The following is a 25162-nucleotide window of genomic DNA, read 5'->3' as shown; positions in this document are numbered from 1 at the left end:
AGCATTTTAGAAAAATACAGAGCTCAACTTTGGAGTCAGAGGTTCAGCTCTTCTACTTTTTTGTTGTCCACTTTGCCTAAGATTTCTCATTTATCTGTCACTGAGGGAGTGGTTTTTGGAGTCCCAGTTTCAGTCACGAGTTTCCTGTTACAAGTAGTTTCCTGACCAAGATAGAGAATTCTATCTTCTGTCCGTTGCACAACCATTAACTGAGAAAACTCCTGGTCTCTGGGGTTTGTTGAAAATCATCAAGGAGAAAAACAGCTTTTGCACTAATCTCCCAGGATTCCTGCTTTTATTTAATTTTTGTCCTTCTCTGTACAGCAAAGAAGGTGGTAATTTTATCCACCATTTTATCACTTTTGTGGTCTCAACTGGGTGATTCACAGAATTACCTTGTGATATACACAAAGCTGGAATTAATAAAGCAATTTCACATTAGGATATCACCAAAAGTCAGAAGACCTTCCATGTGCAGAAAAATATATTGTCATCAACTCATGAAAAATAAGTACAAAGAAGAATCTTCCTCCTAATTTTGCCTCCCCCCGTTTCCTGGTATTGGGGATTGAACCCAGGGTCCCTCTACCAACTGAGCTACACCCCTAGCCCTTTTTATTTCTAAGACAGGGTCTCACTATTGCCAAGGCTGGCAGAAATCTAACTGGCAATGCTTCTGCAGCCTCCCAAGCTGCTGGTATCACAGGTGTGCACCATTAAGCCCGTCTTCTTCCTAATATTTGTTTGAAGGGATGAAGGAGAAGCAAGGGCAGAAACAAGAAGTCTACCTATACCTAAGAAATATCCCTCAATGGTCTTTTCTAAAACTTACGACATTGGTAGAAAGATAACTTAAGATGTGTGGAGCCAGGTGCTGTGTGGCGCACACCTGTAATCCCAGTGGCTCAGGAGGCTAAGACAGGAGGATTGCGAGTTCAAAGCCAGCCTTGGCTAGAGCGAGGCACTAGGCAACTCAGTGAGACCCTGTCTCTAAATAAAATACAAAATAGGGCTGGGGATGCAGCTCAGTAGCCAAGTGCCTCTGAGTTCAATCCCTGGTACCCCCGCCTCGAAAAAATGTGTGGAGATAATATACCTCCTTGAATTCTACCTGCTTTGGAACCAGAAAAAGGGAAAATAGTTTTCATTGGTGTGTTAACTGTCATGAGATTTAGCACATTATAAAGAAAATACTATGATGGAGAAAAAGATACACAATTCATGGTATTTAATCTGCAGCACTTCATAGGTACAATAAATTAGAAAACTGCTACAGCTGGTATGGTGTGCACATCTGCAATCCCTGCTACCAGGGAGGCTGAGGCAGGAGAATGGTAAGTTTCAGGCTATCCTTGGCACCTAGTGAGAGCCTCTCTCAAAAAAAAAGGCGGGGGATGGGGTGGGGGAGGAGGCCTGGGATGTAGCTCAGTGGCAGAGCGCTCCTGGTTTCACACCCCAGTACCACCCCAAAACCCCAAACAACAAAATCAGACAACCACCTTCAATGCAAGATGCCCACAATTAGGAGGATAAAAATCTGAAAGGAAGGCGGGAGGCACTTGCTGCCTGACATGTCATTAACTCCATTATTCGCTCCTGAGACAAGAAGACTGAGGTGAGGTTAACAGGACATAGCTCACAGCCAATAGGATGAAAACAAATTTTTCAATAGACAGACATTGCTTTGGTTGACAGTTTATTAAATACACTACAATTGTACCTTTTTCTGTAGTTTTTAAATCATTCACACATGGACTTAGTAAAAACGTATTTTATAGAAAACCATCTGCAAAACTAAAATGAAAAATAAAAATGCAGCATAATGCACACATATTAAACTGCTGAACTGTTTAGGCATATTTTAATTTAATCTGTACAGGTGATCATGAAATATTAGGTGGTTTGATTTTCTTAAATCTGTCACCAGACCATGACTTCAAGTGTTAATGTTAAAACATGGAAGCAAAACGTCTACCAATGAAACTGTCTGAGAAACAGGACAAACATTGTTTTTCTTCTACAGATACTTTTTCTAAATCCACCCTTTATGCATTCTGTTTTCCTTTCACAGAATTAGTTGTTCAGAATGGTGATGCAAAAAATTAATTTCATTTAAAAAACACAAACTGGAGCCTATTTACAAAACATGCAAAAGGAGAATTTTATGTAGGTGTTACTGCAAAACTGATTTAAGGTGACTACAACTGAGTGACAGAATATACCTTTACTTCTACAAATATAGGCCCTTTCCCCTACTTTCTGAAGAAATACATTTTCAGAGCATGAACTATAAACGGCATACAATGCAAGACAGAAACAAAGAAGTTTGCAAATCTTTTATATTTCCAGCTGTTGAAACAATATATTTGAGTGCTGAAGTTACCTCTAGCGGCGAAACCAGAGCCAGCTATTAAGCAGCCAGAATGCTACAGTAATTGAATACATGACCATTTCTCTTTTAGCACGCTCTTTGTTCTCCTCTTCTAGAAGTTGTAGACGTCTATTTAGTTTGATTATCTATGTGAAAAATAAACATAAAATACAGTATAGAAGCTTTAATTATAGAGCAATTCTATTCTTAGTAGTATAATAATTTTTAGAAAGAATTATTACAAACGTGGAAAGTTTCACTTGGAGCAAAAAGACAGCTCAAACAGAAAAAAATGTTATCCATGATAGCTTGCTTAAATTCACTTAAATACTCTTATCCATTTCCCTTCTCCAAATTTCTGAGTTAGGAAGGGCATACTTCCTTCCTTGCCTGATTAGATTGAGGGCAGCGTGTCAGAGCTAAGCTCTTCTGGTAAGACAACAAATACACTTAGGCAGGCTTACCACGGCAGAAAGACTCTGGGACTCCTGCCCCTTTCTAGGACTTTTCCATGAGCTTCTTGTCACTCAGACTCAATTGTTTATTTTCAGTTTGGTATTAACTGCATTCTTTACCCACCTCTATGAGTTACCGAGAAAGCCTAATAATTTAACCTACTGTAGTGGGCCCTATGCCACCAGACCCTGCAGGTCTGACTGGCTAACGATTCCTCAGCTGTAGAAACACTGCTGGCTGAACACACCATCCTCCAAGGTCCATCCTTTCCATGAATAGCCCTGGGCTGAACTGTCTCATTGAATCTCACACTTCCTTATTGATCTTTAAATACTTTATTTTATTCAATTTTTCTACATTTGTTTCATATACATAATAAGAACACCAGGTATGCCTTCTCTACATGTGCATATGTATGTGTGATTCTAGAAGCTACAGGCATACTAAAAATAGGCATACGCAACTGTAACTTCAAGACAGAACTTATTTACTTCTTGTGCTTTAGGAGTCTTGTTGAATTTGGTTCCTACGCTGATATGATGGAGATTTGGGCCTACATTTTCTTCTAGTAGACACAGGGTCTCTGGTCTAATGACTAGATCCTTGATCCACTTTGAGTTGATTTTTGTGCAGAGTGAGAGATAGGGGTTTAATTTTATTTTGCTACATATGGATTTCCAGTTTTCCCAGCACCATGTGTTGAAGAGGCTGTCTTTTCTCCAATGTATGTTTATGGTGCTTTTGTGCCCTGTATGAGACAACTGTATTTATGTGGGTTTGTCTCTGTGTCTTCTATTCTGTACCATTGGTCTACATGTCTCTTCTGGTGCCAATACCATGCCATTTGTACAATTAGCTCTGTTGTATAATTTAAGGTCTGGTATTGTGAGTCTCCTCTGCCACTTTTTTGACTGAGGATTGCTTTGGCTATTCTGGGCCTCTTATTTTTCTAAATGAATTTCATGGCTGCTTTTTTTATTTCTATGAGGAACATCATTGGAATTTTAATAGGAACTGTATTAAATCTGTACAGCGCTTTTGGTAATATGGTCATTTTGACAATATTAATTCTGCCTATCCAAGAACATGGGGGATGTATTCATCTTCTAAGGTTTGCTTCAACTTCTTTCTTCATCATTCTTTAGTTTTCATTATAGAGGCCTTTTGCCTCTTTTGTTAAATTAATTCCCAAATATTTTATTTTTTCTCCTGGGACAGTATCAAATTAAAAAGCTTCTTCAAAGCAAAGGAAACAATCAAGAATGTGAAGAAAGAGCCTACAGAATGGGACAAAATCTTTGCCACCTGCACCTCAGATAGAGCATTAATCTCCAGGATAAATAAATAACTCAAAAAACTTAACACACACACAAAAACAAATAACCCAATCGATAAATGGGCAAAGGAAATGAACAGACTCTTCATAGAAGAAGAAATATGATCAGTCAACAAATATATGAAATAATGCTCAGCATCTCTAGCAATTAGAGAAATGCAAATTAAAACTACACTGAGATTTTATCTTACTCTAGTCAGAACGGCAATTATCAAGAATACAAATAATAATAAATGTTAGCAAGATGTGAGGAAAAAGATACACTCTCACATTGCTGGTGGGACTGAAAATTAGTGCAACCACTCTGGAAAGCAGTATGGAGATTCCTCAGAAAACTTTGAATGCAACCACCATTTGACCCAGTTATCCCACTCCTTGGCATACACACAAAGGACTTAAAATCAGTGACACACAAAGGACTTAAAATCATACTACACTGATGCAGCCACATCAATGTTCATAGCAGCTCAATTCACAACAGCTAAGCTATGGAACCAAACTAGGTACCCTTCAACAGATGAATGGATAAAGAAAATGTGGTATATATACACAATGAAATATTACTCGGCCTTAAAGAAGAATGAAATTATGGTATTTGCTGGTAAATGGATGGAACTGGAGACTATCATGCTTAGTGAAATAAACAAATTCCCAAAAACCAAAAGCCAAAAGTGGGGAGGCCGGGGAACAGTAGTACTTTGGATTAGATAAAGGGGAATGATGGGAAGGGAGGGAGGAAGGGAATAGGAAATATAGTATAGTGAACTGGACATAACTTTCCTATGTTCATATATGAATACACAATGTGTAACTCCACATCATGTACAACCGTAAGAATGGGAAGCTATACTTCATGTATGTATAATATGTCAAAATACATTCTACTGTCATGCCTAACTAAAAAGAACAAATAAAAATTTTTTTAAAAGATAGAACTTATTAGAAAATCTAAGAAATATTATGTAGAGACACTGTACACATGAAAGCAGTGGCTTCCAAAGTGAACATCAAATACAGAAACAAAGGTCCCCAAAGTGGCTACTACATGTCAAAAGTCAAACAAGCAATATATACTGGTTTGCTAATATGTCAAGATTCTTTTGTTATTGGTCAGACTAACATAAATTCATTTGGTAATAGTATTTTATGCTGAGCGAAAACATGTAGACAAGGGGGGTTTGGTGGCGCATGCCTATAATCCCAGTGGCTGGGAAGACTAAGGCAGGAGGAGTGAGAGTTCAAAGCCAGCATAGCAGCTTAGGGAGGCCCTAAGCAACTCAGCGGGACCTTGTCTCTAAATAAAATACAAAAAGGGCTAGGGAATGTGGCTCAGTGGTTAAGCATCCTTGCTTTAATCCCTGGTGCCAAAAAAACCAAAAAAACCTCCAAAAAACCAAAAGTACAAAAAGTACAAACCATATAGATGGTGGTTTAATGGGTTTTTAATCAAAAATGGGAAATCAATTATGGATTAAATAATTTCTTTTAAATTTTTAAATTTGTTCTACAAAGTTATACATGACAGTAGAATATATTTATCACTTTGATATATCATATATAAATGGAGTATAATTTCTCATTTTTCTGATTGTACATGTTATAAAATCATATTGGTCATGCAGTCATGTGTGTACATAAGGTAATTAATGTGTTTCACTCTACTACTTTTCCTACCCCCAAGACCCCTCCCCTCCCCTCCCTTCACTTCCCTCTACATAATCTGTAGTAACTCTATTCTTCCCTAGCCCTTCACCCTCTTATTGTGAATTAGCTTCTGCATATCAGAGAAAACATTCAGCCTTTGGTTTTGGGGATTGGCTTATTTCACTTAGCATGATATTCTCCAACTCCATTCATGTACCAGGAAATGCCATGATTTCATTCTTCATTAAAATTGAGTATTATTAAATATTTTGACAGATAAAATACTTCAATTCATAGGTTCCACAGAAGAGAAAAATAATAAAATGTTACCAACTATCACTTTAAAATATTACATGAAATGTGAAAAGAAAATGAAGGTAAATTAAAATCACACACAAAAAATCTATTTGACTATAACTTTGGACTATATCTTGTTTGGTTCATTAAATACCTGTCGTCTTAATGAAGCTGCATCTACAACAGTCATGTCATCTGATGTGCCTTCAATTGTTGTTTCTATATTTGAAATGCCATACCTAGTAGACAGGACATAAAAATATAAGTTAATACTAAAACAGAATTAGCAAGTCATAAGTGTTGTGTATTGCTAAAGAAACATTCAAAAGACAGATATTTAATAATATAAATTAGAAAACATTTTACTGTCTGAATTGACACTAAAAGAAAAAGCTTAAGATGATAGCTATCTATAATACCGGGAAAATGTACCGAAACTGAGAATGAGGAGAAACCCTGACCGAAGACACTTTTCAAACCAGAGAGATGCAATGTTAAAAAGGATCTCTGGCTGAAAAGACTGAGAGCACTCTACGATATGCCAACACACAATTCTTACACAGACTTACACCATATGTATTTCCACAGGCAGAGACTCGCAGGCAGGGAATGAACTAATTCTAACCATTGAAAAAAAACAGTGATAATTTATTTCTCTTCCTCTTCTTGTGCCATTCCTATTTCCAATTACTTAGTCTTGACTGCACTTCTCCAACAGAAGTAATCACAGAATCTCCTAAATACAACTATTGCTTTGTTTCTGTGGTGCTGTAGATGGAACCCAGGGCCTCCCACAGGCTTAGGGAAGCTTGACTGCTAACATCCATAGTCACCACCGCCCCCCAACCCCACCACCGTTTTGTTTTGTTTTGTTTTGTTTTGAGAAAGGGTCTTACTTAGTTGCCTAGGCCTTGAATTTACAATCCTCCCAAGCAGTTGGGGTTACAGGCATGCACCACTACACCAGACATGAATACATCTTGCCACTCACTATATTTAGATCCAGAATTGGCTCAACAATAAAAATGAAGAGGCTGTGTATAAAACAATGCTGAAGAACTACTAAGAATCCAGAGAAATCACATTAAACAGTACCTTTTGTTCAAATGCAATCACTTTTAAAAGGGCACTGATTTTTTTAAATGAATGACAATAAACTTCTGAAAAACAAATATATACAAATGCCATTCCTACCATTTGCCTGCATTTCCACATTTAAAATTTTATTTTAATTAACAGCTATACTGAGATACAAATTTATATACCATGCAATCTATTGTATCACATGTGTACCTATTTTATATCCAGTATGGTTATTTCAATAAAATGACATGCTAACTTTTCTGAATAAGCAGAATATAAACTGAATTAAAAGCTGCTACTATGCAATCCACAGAACTGGCTAATGGATCATATATTCTAATATTCCCCAGCAGTTCCCATTACAAAAACCACATCATCCCATAAAGGGATATGAAATAGAATTATATTTTTCATCTAGGTATATAAAGACAAGTCTATGTAGAAAATCCTGTTGTTTCAAATGTTATTGAAAAAAATCTAAAAACACTTTAATAAAGTATGCAAAATGGAACTTAAATAAAAGAGAGTGTGTACTGACTAGATAATCTACAAGAATCTCTGAATGATCCTCTTAAAAGAGTTAAATTCACTTGCTGTTAATTAGCTCCCCCTTTCTTTGTGGAAATAAAGTAAGTATTCTTGGAATACTGAGGGTAATTACATCAGTTAGAAAAGTACACTTTTCAGAAAGAGACACTGCAACTATCGTCAGTTCGTATTTACATGAACATGCAAACATGGGCTTACAAACTATGGGTTTACAAACACCTAAGTTAATTATTCTTTTGAGCATTAAAACAAAATTATTAGGACAGAGGGTGTGTGGTTCAATGCTTGCTTAGCATGTACAAGGCCCTGGGTTTAATTCCTAGCATTGCAAAAAACAGAATTATTAAATCATTAGTGGAAAACATAGGGGCTCAAGATTCCTCTTTTCTATACTTCATTCTCAAAGGGACTTCACCTGAACATAGAAAATTAAGTATAAATTAAAGGGATTATTTACAATTTAAATCCTGAATTAAAGTTTTAAAAATTTGTAAAGGAAATCTTCATTTGCAAAGAAATCTAGGGATAGCACAAAAGACTTTACATATAGAATTCAATTTATGTATGTATGTATATATTTATGTACATGGGATTGAACCCAATAGTGCTTTACCTCTAAGCTGTATCCCCAACCCTTTTTATTTTATTTTGAGATAGGGTCTCTCTAAGCTGCCCAGGCTGGTCTTGAACTTGTGACTGTTCTGCCTCAGCCTCCCAAGTAGCTAGGATTACAGGCATGTGCCACTGTGCCTGGTAGTAATTAAATTTAAAACAAAATAATTACTTTAAGTATCTTAACCTAAAACCTGTATTTATCAGAACTAAAATCTTTGTAGAAATGCTAAGTCAGACCACTGGCTAAAAACAATTTCACAGAAAGATAAAGTAATAACGAACTTAGAGAAAAACAGGAAAGAAAACAACAAATGTTTAAAATTATGACTATCAAAGAAAGTAAGTTAGCAGCACAGTTAGGCCATCAAGGGCACACTTCAATTCCTCCAACTTGAACTGACAATTATAAACTGATGTCGCCCTACTTCTCTTGCATAACAAGGTGCCAGTCTCTCTAACAGAAACAAAATTGCCATTTTAAAATCTCCTGCTACAGGTAATACATTTTAGCTTACACTAAACAAAGTTGGTTCTGAAAAATCAGAAGTATCTATAAATACCAATCAGCTTTTGCTTTTGTTTTCCCAGAAGATTGGAATACTAAATGGGAATTTTGACACTTGAAAACTTTAAATATCCTTGTTAATAAGAGGAAGAAACAATTATTCAGGCTGTGGTTGAAAGTGCAAAAAGGGCTAAATGAGAGAGAGAGAGGCTGAAACGGATGATAAAAAGGCTTAAAATTAAATTACCTTCTTAAATAAATGATCTGTTGAGTTGTCAATGATGATTTTTCCCAATTTAAGATAATGCCTAACAGACTGGATTATCTACACTCTGAACGTGACATTGTAATTAACAACTAAAAAGGAAATGCTGCATGGAACCCAAACAACAATTAAACTGCAGATAAAACATGACTGAAGATCATTTTTCCTGCGTTTTAGCGTGATCTTCTACAAGCTATTAAAACTGTATTTATACCACCCGTTATTATTAAACATTTTTCCTCAGACTCCAGTGGTTAAAGGTTGTGACTGCTTCGATTCCTTGTTCTGAGAAGCAGGATTACTCATAAGGGAAACACATGCAAGTCCAAGCTGCAACTCAAAGTCAGAGCTACTACATGCATTATATGCTGCAGAAGACAAATCCCACCAACTCTGTACTTCCCTTGGTGATTACAAAGTCTCAAAAGTTACCTGACGTTGTCATGATGAGGATTAGAAGTGGCGGCAGCAGACCCACCGCGCAACACAGGTCTACGGCAGGTTTTTGCGGGAGAAGGCACAAGACAGAGTCAGGAAACAGAGAAGTGATAAAATAAAAGCAAAAACAAGACAAATAAATGTCAAATAAGATTATATTGTATGCTTTAATACAATATAATATCTCTCAAAAACTTAGGAAATCTTTGTCTCATACATCCTCCATTTTATGATTTTCATAAATTTAACATTTTTCAATTGACTGAAGAAACAAAGGAAAGTAGCACCAACATAAATTGTTTTGGTGCTCATAATTTATGAAATTCAAGACAGGACAATTGTTTTTAAAAAGTGCAATTCTTTTCTTCTGGTTGGAAAAATAAGTCACTGACAACTTTAAAAGATGTTAAGAACCTATTAGTGGCACCTGCATGATCATGGTTGCTCATCAATATCAACAGTTCTATCTCAAAAACTGAATTTCCTCATTTCCCACAATTCCTTTCCTCCCACCTCATTAAGTGACACCTGATTCGTGTCTGATGTGTCTCACTTAAACACTCAGCTCTCCAGAGTAAATGCATACCTCAGTTCCAGAGCTGAGAAGACTGGGGGACATGCTAGAGCCCACCACAGGTAGTGCAAACAAATACGTTGAGTCTGATCTTGAGACAACCAGGAGTAACATACAGGGCTGCTGGAAATGAGGACCAAGGTGCAGTGGAAAACTTTGTGGGGCTTTATACACAGTCTCAGAACATATGACAGTTCTAGAGGATAATTAATTTTCTATCTAGACAAGCAGTAACCTTTCCAATATAATTTATTTGCTAAAATCAGAAAACAAAAGCTCTACATATCCACTGGTCAACTGCCCCCAAGTAAGCAGCTGTATTTACTAACCAGAGAAAGGAGACTAGGGTAGAGGATCCATGTAAGGATTTTAAGAATTATTAATCCTGCTTTAGAATGTCTCATTTTTTAAACTAATTAGGTTTTTGCCTAAACTTAAGTATGGAAGCAATAACTATAGTAGATGTTTAATACCATTGTACTAATTCTTTTCTGTAAGTTGGCATAGCTGGAGACTACAAATTACTATTTTCTGACAACTTCATTTATGCTAGAAAAATTTAATGTTTAACTTCTACCTGTCCTAAAGGCACATATTTTAAAGGCACTACTGGTGCTTAATAAAATTTTCTGTAGCCTCGAGGACACAGGATTCAGAGCCTTTTAGAGACATATGTCTGACTGCTACATTGCTGGTTAAAGTACACTGAGGAATCACATATGTTTGAGCTCATCTCATCTTCCTATCAGATTTATTCTGTGATATTAGGAAGACTGTCAATCAACTTATCTTAAGTTACGCAAATATGAGGATGGTTATTAAATGAAGTCACTTGTTTGTGCTTCCTAAAATATTTTTAAAACGTGTACTAATATGTTCAAATGGGTCTGCTGTATCCAACATATTCCACCACAGAGATTTCCCTTTTATAATGCAGAACCAGAAAATAATACAGTTACCTTTCACAACGTATTTCATTTTGTCTTCTCACACTGGCAATTGACACATATAATATAAAAGTAAATTAGACAGGTATTTGGTAAACTTACAAACTTCATTAAAGTACCACGTGCTATCATAAGTATGATTTAATACATAAAAGAAATCTTTCAATGATGTTTTGTAATTAAAGTAGCAAAAAGTAAGGACATCCAAGGCTACCAAGTTCCAGAATTAACTTCCACACTGATGTTTCTGAATAAATATATGGTCCGAACTACCAGAATATATGTTTCTTTGTTATGAGAATATAAATTGCTATAGTAAATAAGTAGTTTTAGAAATGTGGAAGTACACATTTTTAAAAGAAAAATTACAAATTAAATATCATATCAACTGTAACTGTTTCTAGGTCTTCTAAGTTTTTATAGGGATACTTGCTAAAAATATAAATTATTCACATATTGGTTTCTTATTCTATTCACTCAAAACTAGTATAATCTGCTAAGAAAAAAACTATAGCAATAATCAAACCCCTCCTAAAAATAACATCTATCAGTATATAATGTTCTTACACACAAATGAAGTTTTTAAAAAACGTTAATATTTTACATTGGAGAATGAGATGTATAGTTGCAATAGATGTAGTAACTAGATATGGGCAATGTCTAACCAACAAAGGATGAAATCATAACAACTTTTTAAATCCTGCTGCCAACTGAGCAAACAGTACACAGGTGCTTATCCCAGGTGTTTTGGTAAATTTTTAATATATTAGTTTTCCAAGTGTACAGCACTGACCTGTGTCAATGAACTTTTCTAATAAGTACCTAGGATTCAACTTGGTTTTCATGTTGAGCTTGCTTTAGATCAACCAAGTTCTTGCAAGCAGAGAAAAAGAAAGTACAGTACAAAAACCTTTTGAGAGTCCCTTAAGATGCAAACCAAAAATAATTCTTATGTTGAACAAATATAAAACTGCATTATTTTATGATAATAAACTAGGCAGAAAGCTTTTTCCTTTCTGAAAAAGTTCTAGCTAAAATTAACTATATTCAATGTGATGGTGTAAGACCAAAGATAAGATACGGCATTAGCATAATAGCCAAGAGTAATAAAATAGAAAAGAAAAATGATGCGCAGGGCAAGGAACATAAAAGCACTTAAAATTTTATAAGCAGGATTATTTTACACCATGCAAGTAGAATATTATCCAAATTTCACATTCCTATTTCTTATATCTGAAAAGTTATGCTACATACTTCTCATAGCAAAAATAAAAACTGATTTGTTACTTAAAATTCTGATCAAATCTTGCTCAACATTTAGATCATAAGATATTTGAATATAACTTTGAAAGACCCTTTCGATAATAAAAGTATCAGTAAGACTAATGAGAACCTAATTCAAGTTCAATGGTAAAAACTATTGGATTATATCCAAGAGCAAAGTATTACTACTGTAACTTCTTTCTCAATTAAAAAACAAGTTTTAGGTAAATAAGATAATTCCTTCCCAAAAAAGGGATTTTAAAGTTAGCAATTCATTACAAACTAAAATAAAATGAAATTTCACTTAGAAATCAGTTTTTCATTATAAAAGAAATACAAGGTAAAGTTTACATTAGTAAGATTTCAGATTTTGTATGTCTGACCTTCAGGTAAATTATTTTTCCATTATGGAAAAAGTCCATATTTTTTCAAATTCCATATCAATGCATGTGAACTGTGTACGTATTGGTGGAAGGTGGAACAAACAATCATACTGGAACTTCATCATCTAGCTATTATTTAATCTACACAGAATTCAGAAATTTTTTTCTCACTTGATATTTTTACTATAATACCATTTCATATGGTACACTATGACCTAATGATCTGATCTCTTCTAAGAACTTACTGTAATGAAAAAGTTAAGGAGGATATCTGGTAGAGACTAAATGTGTTTAAAGGAGAGATGTGAAAGCAGTTTTTTGTGACTATTAGTTAAGGCCAGGTACTTTATATCTTCAATAGTTTTTGAAGGCTCTCCTACCACACAAATAATTTGAAGTTGTAGTCCTATATCTTCAGTAAAGACAGGGAAGTAGAGAAGACTGCTCACAGGAATCCAGAAAGTTCGGCATTATTATCCCCTTTTCACCTTTTTTTTAACAGATGAGGAAAAGGAGGCCCTGAGAAGCTAAGCAAATTGCTCAAGGCCATCATGCAGCCATTTAGTGAGGTGTATCTAGAATAAATCTGACTCTCTGAAATCCATACTTTTCCTCTGGAACCTTGTGGCTGGCTTCTTATAGTTTCCAAATATTCCAAGATAGTCTTGGAAGCTTTAAAGAATTCTAAACACTTGGGGAAAACAAACAAATGTATGTGTGTGTATACACACAAACACACACACATACATATACATTTGTAGTATACATAATTCTCTTGCCATGCTAGGAGTTGTTTCTATAAGCTCTTTTTAGTGCACTTTTAAGTCCTTGGGTCCAAATATATACCACTAGGTTAGCCCTGGGAAGACTTGAAAAGGCACTAGATTCGATAATGACAAACAGTATGGACAAGTGCTCAAGAATTATAGAGAAATTCCTGTGTCTGTGTGAGTTTAAAAGTAATCAGTAAGAGTAAGCCAGAAGACACAGCAGTACCTAAGGTTAAAAAAAATTAAAATATGGTTTATTGGAAAGGCCAGCTTAATTTATGAGAATTCTTCTTCAAAATGCAAAAATTAATAGTCTAATAAAATGACAATGAAAATTCAAACACTGACTCTCAGAAGTCACTAGTTACATGTTCAGAGTTGAAATGAAACTGACTTTGCCTTTCCCACACTATGCCAAAAAGTTTCTCCAATTTCATCTTTTTTAAATACTATGTAGTAATAAGGCAGGGATAAAAGTACTCAAAATGATAGTAAAAAAAGTTTGTATTTGCAACTAATAGTATATTACTAATGATTTTTTACTTGAAGATGTTCAAAACAGCACCTGGAATTTTTAGTATGCAGTTAAGGGGAAAGGACAAAAAAATGACTGGCAGCCGAATGCCATCTCAAACATGCTTTATTTATTCGATCATATTAGTTGCATAAGTGATTAAATTTAAAAAAAAAAAAACTTACTAAAAGAAAACTAGTATGCTTCAGTCCGACATTCCACAATCAATCCAATAGTAACCTTCGGCATATCCCCACATGGAATCAAGTACTTCAAATAAGTCAGCAAAGCCTTTGAAAAAAATCATGATATATCTTGTGCTTAGGAACTAAATATTCTTTCTGATTCAAGAAAATCTAACGTAATCTTGTGAAATGTGAATTTTGGACAATAATTTCAAATTAAAAGAAAGCAAAGCAAGCCATTTCAAACCATTGCATCTTAGAAAGAGACTGAGAAGGTGCAAACATAAAAGACACCACAATCCACTAAATAAGGCACCAAAAAATATGCAACAAAGCTGGCAAGTCACTGATGGCCAATCACCTGCGATTTTCATCCAGCACATCCAAGATCTGCTGGTAAGCCCTACGAGTAGAAGACTGGATAAGCGACAAAATGCCACGAGCAGAGGAAAGATTAGCTCCATCTTCAGGTAACATATGGGGAGGACAGACCCGAGCCTGTTGTGGCGATGGTGTCACACTGTTCACATAAGCACAGCAAACGAAGAGAAAAACACTTAAGTCAGATTTTTATACAACTTCAGCTGAGCAGTTTTTAATCTTAGTTTTCTTGTCCCCCTTTTCCCACCTTTTACTCGCTCCCAAGAAACCATAATAATAAACATTCTGTTTTCAAAAACCAACTACAAAGTAGTACTTTTAGCTCTGTAACCCTAAACATCAAAACACATAAAATAAAAAATGACTTCGGAGAGGGAAGAGAACCACAGCAATGGATGTTCTCAACTCCTAGCATCACAGCAGTGGCATTCTTTATTCAGGGTGGTATATTCTGCAATTCAGTAAACCAGACCTCCAAGAAACAACACTGCAAACTTATAATCAGAAGAATAGAACAGAGAATGCTGGTACACAGGTGTCAAAATCCAAACACACGAATCAAAGATGATTCCATAAAAATGCTATTTCAAACGCACCACAAAGGCAACAAAGCATGCTACATTCACAAGTAAATGAAATTAATTTAAAAATTAAAGTCTCAGAAACTGAGATTTTTGAGTGTTTAATTATAATAAAGCATGTGCTCTCTAGTTTACTGACTAAAACATAAAAACTATTTCCAAATCTGACAACAAAGAGAAAGAAGGGAAGGATACTTCCTAAATTACCAAGATAGCTAACCATTTCTGGGTTTCTCAGTGAAGTACTCTTAGCCATTCTTTCAGGTGTGAGCTGAGATTCTTCTTTTTGGTTCCACTGCCTGGGCTTCTTGACAGCTGACCACATTTGAATGAAGCATTCTGCACAGTTCTAACCTAAACTTTTAAGATCCTTGTGAGTATTTTGAGAGAGCTTTTTAATATTGGAGCATAGTTCACTATATGAGGCATTTAACAGATAAGTGGCCTTGGCATTTCACTTGTTACAATAAGAGGAATATGACACACCTGGACAAGGGTTCAGCATTCTCAATGTCAGTGCAAAACACATTAGGCTAAACTAAACCCTGTGTGTTACATTTAAAAAGAATGAAGGCAGAGCAGATGGCGAACAACTGAAAATAGAAAAATCTTTTGACTGTAATCTTTTCTAACTTAACATGTACTGGCTTGTAAACCACAAAATAAGTGAGATAATTTTGAAAGGATAGTTACTGTCATTTAATATTATTCTCAGACTTCCAGAAAAATTTTAAAAGTCTCCATAACTTTGGTAATAACTTTTAGCATCTTGTTGCTCTGAAGAGAGATGTACAATAAACATGAAAACTATTCTCCAAAGACTACTTACAAAAGAAAGTTCCAAGCTATATTTTGGCACATTTGGAAATTAATCTATCAAGGCTGATGCACCATAAGAATTAGATGTAATGGTATCAAGATAAACTCCAATTTTCAGATGCAATCTCATGGCTAGTGACCCTAAATGTCTGTTCAGAGAGACTGGCAATCTTTTTGAATATACACAAGCCGGTGTGTGTATGTGTGTGTGTGCCCGCCCTGCCACGGGCCTTGGTATCTTAAAAGAATGTAAACAAACAAAAATAGCACATCTGGGATACAAAGACTATGTGCTAGTATTGCACTCAGAATTTTTTTTAGGTAGCATAGTAAAAACCTGAAGTTCCTGCTGTTTGTGAGAAGTCAGAGTGAGTTCATGTTTAAAGTATCACCAGAGGCAGGATTTAAAATGGTCAGTTCTATGTCAACATAACTAAACAATTCATCATATATATATATATATATATATATATATATATATATATATATTTTTTTTTTTTTTTTTTTTTTTTTTTGGTACCAGGGATTGAACTCAGGGGCACTCGATCACTGTACCACATCCCCAGCCATATTTTGTATTTTATTTAGAGACAGGGTCTTACTGAGTTGCTTAGTGCCTCGCTTTTGCTGGAGTCTGGCTTTCAACTCACAATCCTCCTGCCTCAGTCCCAAGCTGCTGGGATTACAGGTGTGGGCCACCACGCCCTGCACATCTTATGTTCTTCATAGAGCTGTCTGTGTATGTAGCTAAATTTTTAAGTTTTTAAAAAACTAATTAGCACTTTGAATTTGGGGGCTGAAATCAATGACTTTGTTCATCATTCTGTATTAAAAAATTGGCTAGATAGTAATATACTAAAGGTTATAATAATCGATATTGAGAATTATAATGTTAAGGCAACTACATCAATGAACTAAATCCAAATCTATGCATAGTGCTGGATGGATTCTTGCCCACTAAAAATTAAAAGTTATTTCCTCCAAGAGAAACCATCATGCTAGTAACAAACAATAAGGAATTATATATTTTAAATGTAAAAGTACAAGTATTTTCTGTCCATTCATAGGAAATGAGGTTGTTATAAAATAGTCAAGAATAGACTAACTTCAAAGTAATGGCAAAGAATGAACAGAAGGTTGGATTCTAAAACAATCTATAGGCACTTGTTACATATCAAAGATTAATTTAAATATCACATCTGAGAAATCAACTAATAAAAATCAATTTACAAATGTTTAAAAGTCTATAAAATCTCTTCTAATTTTAAGATTCTATGATTATATGAAATTGGAATATGATAATAAACAGAAAAAACCTTAAATGATCAATTGGAACTTAAGAAAAAATATTTATGTAGAAGGAAAAGATGAAATTAAGTAGTTACTAATACTAGTAAAAGCATTTATTTCATCAAGACCGATGACAAAAAGTATTTGGATGTCTGATTGTTTCTTTGAAGAAAAGTTTCAAAAATTAGTAAGAAATAACTTTTCATTCACTTACATGGCAATTTTCCATAACCAGCGAAAACAGAATAGGAAGTATATTTTTAAGGTGAAGACTACTTTTGACAGTATATGTAGATTAAGTGCCCTTGATTGTTTACATGTATTCCCATCTACAGAGGAGCCAATTGATTACATCAGAGATGAACAAAAACTACCTTCATAATTTGAAGTAATAGATAATTTAGCAATTCCTTTTTTCTTTTATAAAAGAAGTCTCATCTTTTTATAAATAAATTTAAGAACAAAAAATAAGAAGCCCTAACAGCAGTCAATCCGATACCAGTTGGAATGTTCTCTGCTGGTATTATCTGTGGAGGGAAACAGTGATTTTTTAGAGTTGAATTTCATCTCTGTCCACTCTTGTATCCAAGCCAAGGTTTGGTGATTTTTGGTTTGTTTTACTGCTAAGTAAACACAATGCAAAGGCACTGGGATTATTTAGGCAGGTATCCACAATATTAGTAATTTAATAAAAGTGCATTTTGATGAAAAATGATCCTAGTAATGTTATAAAACAACAAAAATCTCAACTTTAATTTTTTTAAGGTATCAGTATATGATAAAAGATTAGAAAATTTTGAAGACAGCACTGAGGTTTACCAGTTCTTAGCAGCAACTCTACCACATGCTTACATAAAAATCTTATAAGAGTTAAATAAATGATGCTAGTGAATGTCAGAATTAAAATTTAAATTTGCTTAGCACAACTACATTATTATTAAAGGTAAGTTCAAAGTCAAGTACTTCTTCCCTATGGGTTTTCACAGGAATAATGTTTCTCAAACTGTGAGGGTAACCTTTTTGCTGAGGTTCTAGCCTTTTACAGATATTAATATAGGTAAATAGTAAAAAAAAAAAAAAAAAAAAAAAAAAGAGAAAATTCAGGCATGGTGGCTCACACCCATAATTGAAGCTACTTAAGAGACTGAAGCAAAAGGATACCAAGTTCAAGACCAGTCTCAGCAACTTAGTGAGATCCTGTCTCAAAATAAAAAATAAAAAGAATTGGAGTGAAGCTCAGTGGTAAAAGGTGAGAGAGAATTCAATTTTTTTTTGACTGAAACACAAATTCTCTTGGAATTTGAAACAGAGAAAATTTTAATTTGCTATCACTATCTAAGGTAATTTACTAGTTCCTAGAAGCATAACAATAAAACCAGAGTAAGAGAAAAACCATTGGCTATTGGTGTGGTTTCTTCAGTTCCTAAAGAACCATATTCACTGCTGAACTTTTGTACCACACCACACCAAAATGCTGCTTCCTCTTTTGCAAGGGCAGTCATTCCACACTTTATTCTGTCACACTTATACAAATTTAAGGATCTCAAAAATTTCTTCCAAGCATAATTTTAACAGATGGAATTAAAAAGAAATGAAAGCAGACAACTTCAATAACAAACCTCAGTAAAGGATTCATTCACCCCTGGGTCAAAATAAAACAAGAAAAGGTAGGATGCTAAAATTTAAAAAATGGGATTACTGAAATTGTGTAAGTTGAATCTACAGAATACTAATAGACTAACCAAAGCAAAATAAAGAAAATAGATAAAGGTGCTTGATGCTTATGCATTAATCATTCCATTTTCCTTTCACCAATACATATAACCACATACAACTTCCTTGGTTGGTCTTTTATTTTTCCCTTAATAAAATGTATGATGACAGTTTGAGAAACCCTGAAAGAGAAGTACTTAAAAAGACAAAGAATAAGAGAATTAGGGTAGTACACACCAATTACCTATTAAAATAGATTAGTGTTAACATAAGCCTGCAAAATTAGAACAACTCCTACTTGTGAAAAGCAGAGCAGATAAAATCTTACGTGTACTCCGGTGCAGAAATCGATGCCTGGAACCTTGAAATTTTATTTCTTGGGGCAGAATCTGATCTGTGCCACCTTAAATAATAATTACGCTTCTTTTACATATTCAGCTTTCATAACACAAAAAAAGCTAGATATGATTCTATTGTCAGAATTCATTTTTGTCAATCAGTGACAATAATCAATCTTATTGCCTCTTTGAAGTAATAAGAAAATAAAGGCCAATGCCCCTGCTTTTATAGCTGTTCACACTTCCATTTTTTAAAGTCACAAAATAAAATAAAGTGGAGGCAGGCAAAGGTTCACACATAATGATGTATAGTCTCCCACTACAAAGAAAAGCTTTAAGTAGGTAAAGGCATGAGAGTTTAATAACTACTTTAATAGAGATAACTATAGTTGTAGTATATTAATAGTTTTTCTTACCACATTAACAACATTGAATATTTAAATATGCTCATTATACAAAATTCCTAAAGTTAATGAGATATAGATCCTTAAAGATGAATTCAATTATAAATTTAAAATTAACAATGGTAGGAGAAGAAAGGGCAAAGTTTCATTATTAACATAAAGAGTTTAGTATCCTATTATAACATGGCAACATGTATAAAACTATAACAAAAAGTATAGTTAAATAATAGCAAGCATTTCACTGTGAAAATATATAAAGATTTATGTTACTTTCACTATCAAAAATGGGATTATCAAAATAAAATTTTTAGTTTCTTTAGACATCTGGAAAATGCCATCAAGGCTATTTAAGGTACAAATTAACAGTATTAATCTTTTATGTTATAAGGAACTTGTTAAAGTAATTAAGGAACTAAGTAGTAAATCACATCTTGATATAGTGAGAAAGTTTACTGGAAACCTCATGTCCATATATGACTGAAAGACTGATGTGATCCTACAATATGTACAATCAGAAAAATGAGAAATTATACTCCATTTATGTATGATTTATCACAACGTATAAATTCATTCTACTGTTATGTGTAACTAATTAGAACAAATTAAAATTTTTTTTAAAAAAGAAAATAACCAAAAACTTCAGGTGTGTTTAATATAACTTAGCCATTAACTATATAGCTTTTAATTATTTGTATGATATATTTGGAAATATTCTGGGAAAAAATGGATTTTATGAACTTGTTGACATCACACCTGCCAACCAGATACCTTCAGGGAAAGATACAATTAATCATAAAAACTTTCATATCAATAATAGTTAAACCTTTTAGATACCTAAAGGAGATACATTCATTTTAACTTACTTTCTATATAAGCCGACAAAATAACAACTACTTTAGAGGACATTTTATAAATTTCAATAAAGCAAGCAAATAATTTATGCTTAAGTTGAAATTTCACTGATTGACTGGAAATGGCAGTGAACTTGTTCATAAGACTTCTTTCAAAGCAAGAATAAAAACATATGAAAAAAGTTTTCCTTCTAACTTGAATATTAAGGTTGTACCCTCCATCAAAGTCCCTCTGCACACAATACTCTTTAGTCCAAACTAGAACTTAATGTTATGTATAATTGTATTGTGCTCTACTTATTTTGTATACAAAGTTAAATGTTTTGCTTTTATCTAGATTTGCAAGTTCCCAGAAAAGATCTAACACCACCTGATTCACAGTTCTCAGAGAAGCTAAAACAATGGTTGATATCACATATGGCTCCTGATGAGTTCATGGAAACTGACCAAAAATTAACAAGGAAGAATATTAATTTATATAAATAATCTAAGTGATCTATCTAAAAGGCAATGGTATAAGATTTAAAATTCTGACCAGTTTTCAAGGGATATTTTACTTGTAAAAACCATTTAATTACAACAAAATGATAAAAAGCATTTTCCTGATCTGAAACACCTTAGGGTAGCTTTAAGATTAGAATGTGATAATATAATATAACCAAATAAGAAAGAAGAATTTAAACAAATAGTTCATTAAGCAACATCTGTGTATTTTTTTTTTTTAAATGAAAGGGATCTATTAATTCAAGAATTAGTAGGTAGAAGGCTAAAACTACTCCTGGAAAGGTATGTGAAATTCCACTTCTTATGCTGCAGTTTGCCACAGCTCAGCTAACTAAAGACAGAACTGAAAAGGCTGACTCACAATCTTATGACATTAATAACTTGAAAGTAAAGACATTCTATTCTGTGTTTTATTTTTCAGTGTATATGCTAAACATTTTTAAGACTGCTTATAACTAAGCACTTATGTTTATCAATAAGTACACTTCATAGATTTCCCAAATAAGCCAATCATACTTACAGAAGAGTATAAGACACATATAGAAGATAATGTTACTGAAAAATTCACACAACTAACAAAATGGCCAAATTTTAAGACTATAAAAAGTACTGCAAAAATACAAAACTGATGTAAATGTAAAACAGATTCCAAAAACTGTGGGAAATAACTATTTAGAAAAAGATGCATACAGACAATAAACTGAGAAAACTTACAAACACGATACAATGCTTAGTCGTTCTACTCACATGGAATCGTTTCTGACCAGCTGTCCATTTTGGCGAACAGCATTTTCACTCATAGAGCGCTCTCTTTTTAGCCTGCCAACTGCACGGATCTGTTAAGGCACAAAGGGAAGAGGACGGAAAATATTCTTAGTAGCCTAGTAACTGCTCAGCATCAAAAGAATCTTGGTCCAAGGTTATTCATGAAAATTACAAGGAGCCAAGGAAAAGCAACCAAGAATGGCTGCCAGATAAAAAGTAAAAATCCTTATTATAATGCTGATAAACTTAGGAATGCCTGTTTCTTTTGGATAAAAGTTCCTCTGGTTTATAGAGGGAGTATCAGTCTTACTTGGTATAATCATAGTTGTTTTGGGTATGTGTAGGGGATTGACAGATACCTAAATCATGAGATACTCAAGCACCTTATATAAAATGGCATAGTACTATATAATCCTCCCATATACTTTAAGTAACCTAATGCAAAACAAAATAAATGCTATGTAAAGAGATGCTATACTGTATTGCTTAGAACAAGAAAAAAAAATCTGAAGTGTTCAATACAGACACCAGCACTGTAGGCCTAACCAGATAGTATATGAGGTGAATAGTGGTCAACAATGGACACTGGAGAAAGACTGAGGGAGGAGCTGTGAAAAAAATAACACCTGAAAACAGAAGAGTCCATTTGGAGCCTATTGCAGAAGAATATTATGGTTAACCCCCAAATCAAAATTACTTGTAGGCAACTGCATGTAAAATTCAACAATTCCACAACCAGGTGCATTTTATTCATGCAGAGTAAGCAGTACTCGGTCAGTGAGACTCCCTTTCTTTCTAGCTATTGCAGGGCCCTCTTGAGTACTCACTGAAAGTCGGAGGAGTCGTCTGTATTTGTTTTAGACTGTTGCATGGCTGAGTGACTCCCTACACTTCAGATTAGCTATGGTCTTTGGCTTCACTTCCTTAGGGTTCATGTCAGTAAGGCACTAATTACCATCTCTTGCTCCCTTACAGGATTACTGAGTCTAGAGTTTTCTAGAGCTTCTATAACCATCACTTTCTAAGTATAACTGGTGATGAGGTTGGCTCTAGCTGGGTAATATTTCTTCTAGTTTCAGAGTTCTGACTGCACACTTTGTATAGGAATGATGTAGAATTTGGTCATTTGACATGGCTTGGAGACAAGTTTCCTTTCTGAAAACTTTCACTGCTTTTGCTCTTTTCTTCCAAAGTCAGGCTAAAGTTTATATAGGTTTGCTCCTTCCAGATCACCTCTGATTAACAGACATTTCTTGGACACAACTGGGGTTTAGTATTCTTCTCAATGTTACGGAAATGGATAGCATTCCAGTACTTTTCTTCTTTGAAGCAGGAATTGCAAATCTGGGCAAAAACTTCATACATTTATCCTTTAGTGTCTGTTTTCTTCTCCTACTTCAATGGACTTCTCACAAAGCTCTTGGCATTTACTGTAGCTGAACTTTACAAAGCTACTGCTGCCTCATTGATAGGATAATGCTGAGTCCAACTCTTTGGCTTGGTCACACTCCTCAAAGTTGTGCCAAATCTCACATGTATCATTTCCCAATTCTTTTTCCTCATACCACTCCCTTCATGTCCTCTGGAAGATCTCCCACTGGCTCCAGTTGAGGGGGAATATTTGTGTCAGGTTTTAAGCCCTTCATGGAGACTTGTTTGGATTCTTTAAGCCAGTTTATGAAACTAAGGGCATTTGCTTTCTACAAACTTATTCCTCAAATCAGTCATGCTTTCTTTCTCTCATTCATTCATTCAGTGGCAAGGTCTCACTATGTTGCACAGGTTGGTCTCAAACTCAAGATCCTCCTGCCTCAGCCTTGCAAGTGGCTGAGATTACAGGCGTGCATCACCATATCCAAATCATTACCCAGGCTTTTAAACAACAAGTTTACATTTTTCCTCATAAGTCTTCCCAGTAGTCTCCTTTCTTGACCTAGGCCAATGGCTTTCAGTTAGGGCTGATTTTGCCCTGTAGAAGATATCTGGTGATGTTTACAGACATTTTTACTTAATTGTGATAAAATACACATAACATATAATTCCCAATTTAACCATTTTTAAGTATATAATTCAGTGCCATTTAGTACAATCACTTCCAGAGCATTTTCATTATCTCAAAAGGAAACCCCACCCAGATTATGCAGTCATTCTCAATTCCTCTCTCTTTCAATCCTTTGGCAACCACCAATCTGCTTTCCAGCTCTATAGATTTGCCTATTCTGGACATTTCATATAAGTAGAATAATATATGTGGCCTTTTCTGTGTGGCTTCTTACACTTGGCATGTTTTCAAAGTTGATTCACGCTGCACCATGTAGCAGTACTACATTACTTTTTACCATTTAATAGTCACTTTCTGAATATGACACATTTTATTTATCCATTCATTAGTTGATTGAAATTTGAACTGCTTTCATCTTTTAGTTGCTGGAGATACTTTTTATTGTCACGATCAGGTGGCTGCTACTGGCATCTTATAGCTAGATATCAAGAATGCAGTTAAACATTTCACAATGCAAAAGGATAGCCCTCACCACAACAAAGAGTTTTCCAGTCCAAGATGTCAATAGAGTTGAGGTAGAGAAACCCTGGCATCTCTTGGACAATGATTACTACAGAGCAAATGGTTCTGAGGATGTCACTTTATAGACTGAATGAATCAATGTCATCAGCATGCAGAGCCTACTGCCCTTTTATTTTAGCCCATATCTAGCAGCGGTAAGGACTCTGGCTCCCTCTCCCGTTCACTGGTGATCACCTCCTGAGGGCTACCTGACCCTTCTGTCAACTTGATGTATAGACCATCATCACAGCATTTCAGTAGGCAGCTGTTACTAATCTCAGAAACTTCTCTCTTTCAGGACCTGGATCCTGCTGTAGGATGTTTACTCTTTTATAACAATAATATTTATATATACTGAGTTTTAAAAGCATTTTCACAATAATCTTATGCACTGGCATTATTTTTATCTCCAGAAAAATCAAAAGAAAAACAAAACTTGTCAAATAACAAATGAAGCATCTCTCTCCTCCTGTTGGAATGCTTGTTCCAAGACAGTATTTCTCACAGCTTTCACTCCCACTGGGAACCTTGGTAGTTGGAGAGCTAGACCTCTAACTGGGAGCATTCTGTGGCATCTTGTGCTTTGTGTAGCCATCTTCAATAACCGTCATAATTTTTTTCTAATAAAGAACTTTATATCTTCTCTGTGTTGATGTTTTCTCTCACTCATAGCATTATCCTGCTGTGACTAGGTTTTTTAATCAGCTTTTTTGCCACTGTGCCTAAAAGATCTGACCAGAACAATTTTAGAGAAGGAA

At 34.6% G+C, this 25162-nt stretch overlaps 1 protein-coding gene across 15 annotated transcripts in view; it reads right to left on the bottom strand.

The window, feature by feature from the left end:
* Positions 1–25162, bottom strand: part of Mff (mitochondrial fission factor) — a 57752-nt gene that overhangs the window by 23465 nt on the left and 9125 nt on the right. For 2 of the 15 annotated variants that reach the window (XM_047546554.1, XM_047546557.1), the window contains 7 exons: positions 21824–21912; positions 19308–19382; positions 14557–14715; positions 11093–11125; positions 9554–9613; positions 6259–6343; positions 1680–2517 (listed from right to left, as the gene is read on the bottom strand). In XM_047546554.1, coding sequence (XP_047402510.1) covers positions 2386–2517; positions 6259–6343; positions 9554–9613; positions 11093–11125; positions 14557–14715; positions 19308–19382; positions 21824–21912 — 633 coding nt within the window. In that variant the 3' untranslated portion in view covers positions 1680–2385. Of the gene's footprint in view, positions 1–1679; positions 2518–6258; positions 6344–9553; positions 9614–11092; positions 11126–14556; positions 14716–19307; positions 19383–21823; positions 21913–25162 lie in introns of those variants that run through there. The other 13 variants (XR_007107852.1, XM_047546559.1, XM_047546555.1 and 10 more) reach the window with 13 other exon arrangements.

This window comes from Sciurus carolinensis, chromosome 3 (genome assembly GCF_902686445.1).
Source record: "Sciurus carolinensis chromosome 3, mSciCar1.2, whole genome shotgun sequence".
Taxonomy (NCBI): domain Eukaryota; kingdom Metazoa; phylum Chordata; class Mammalia; order Rodentia; family Sciuridae; genus Sciurus; species Sciurus carolinensis.
The sequence above is the reverse complement of the archived record's forward strand: the minus strand, read 5'-3'. Positions and strand labels throughout refer to the sequence as shown.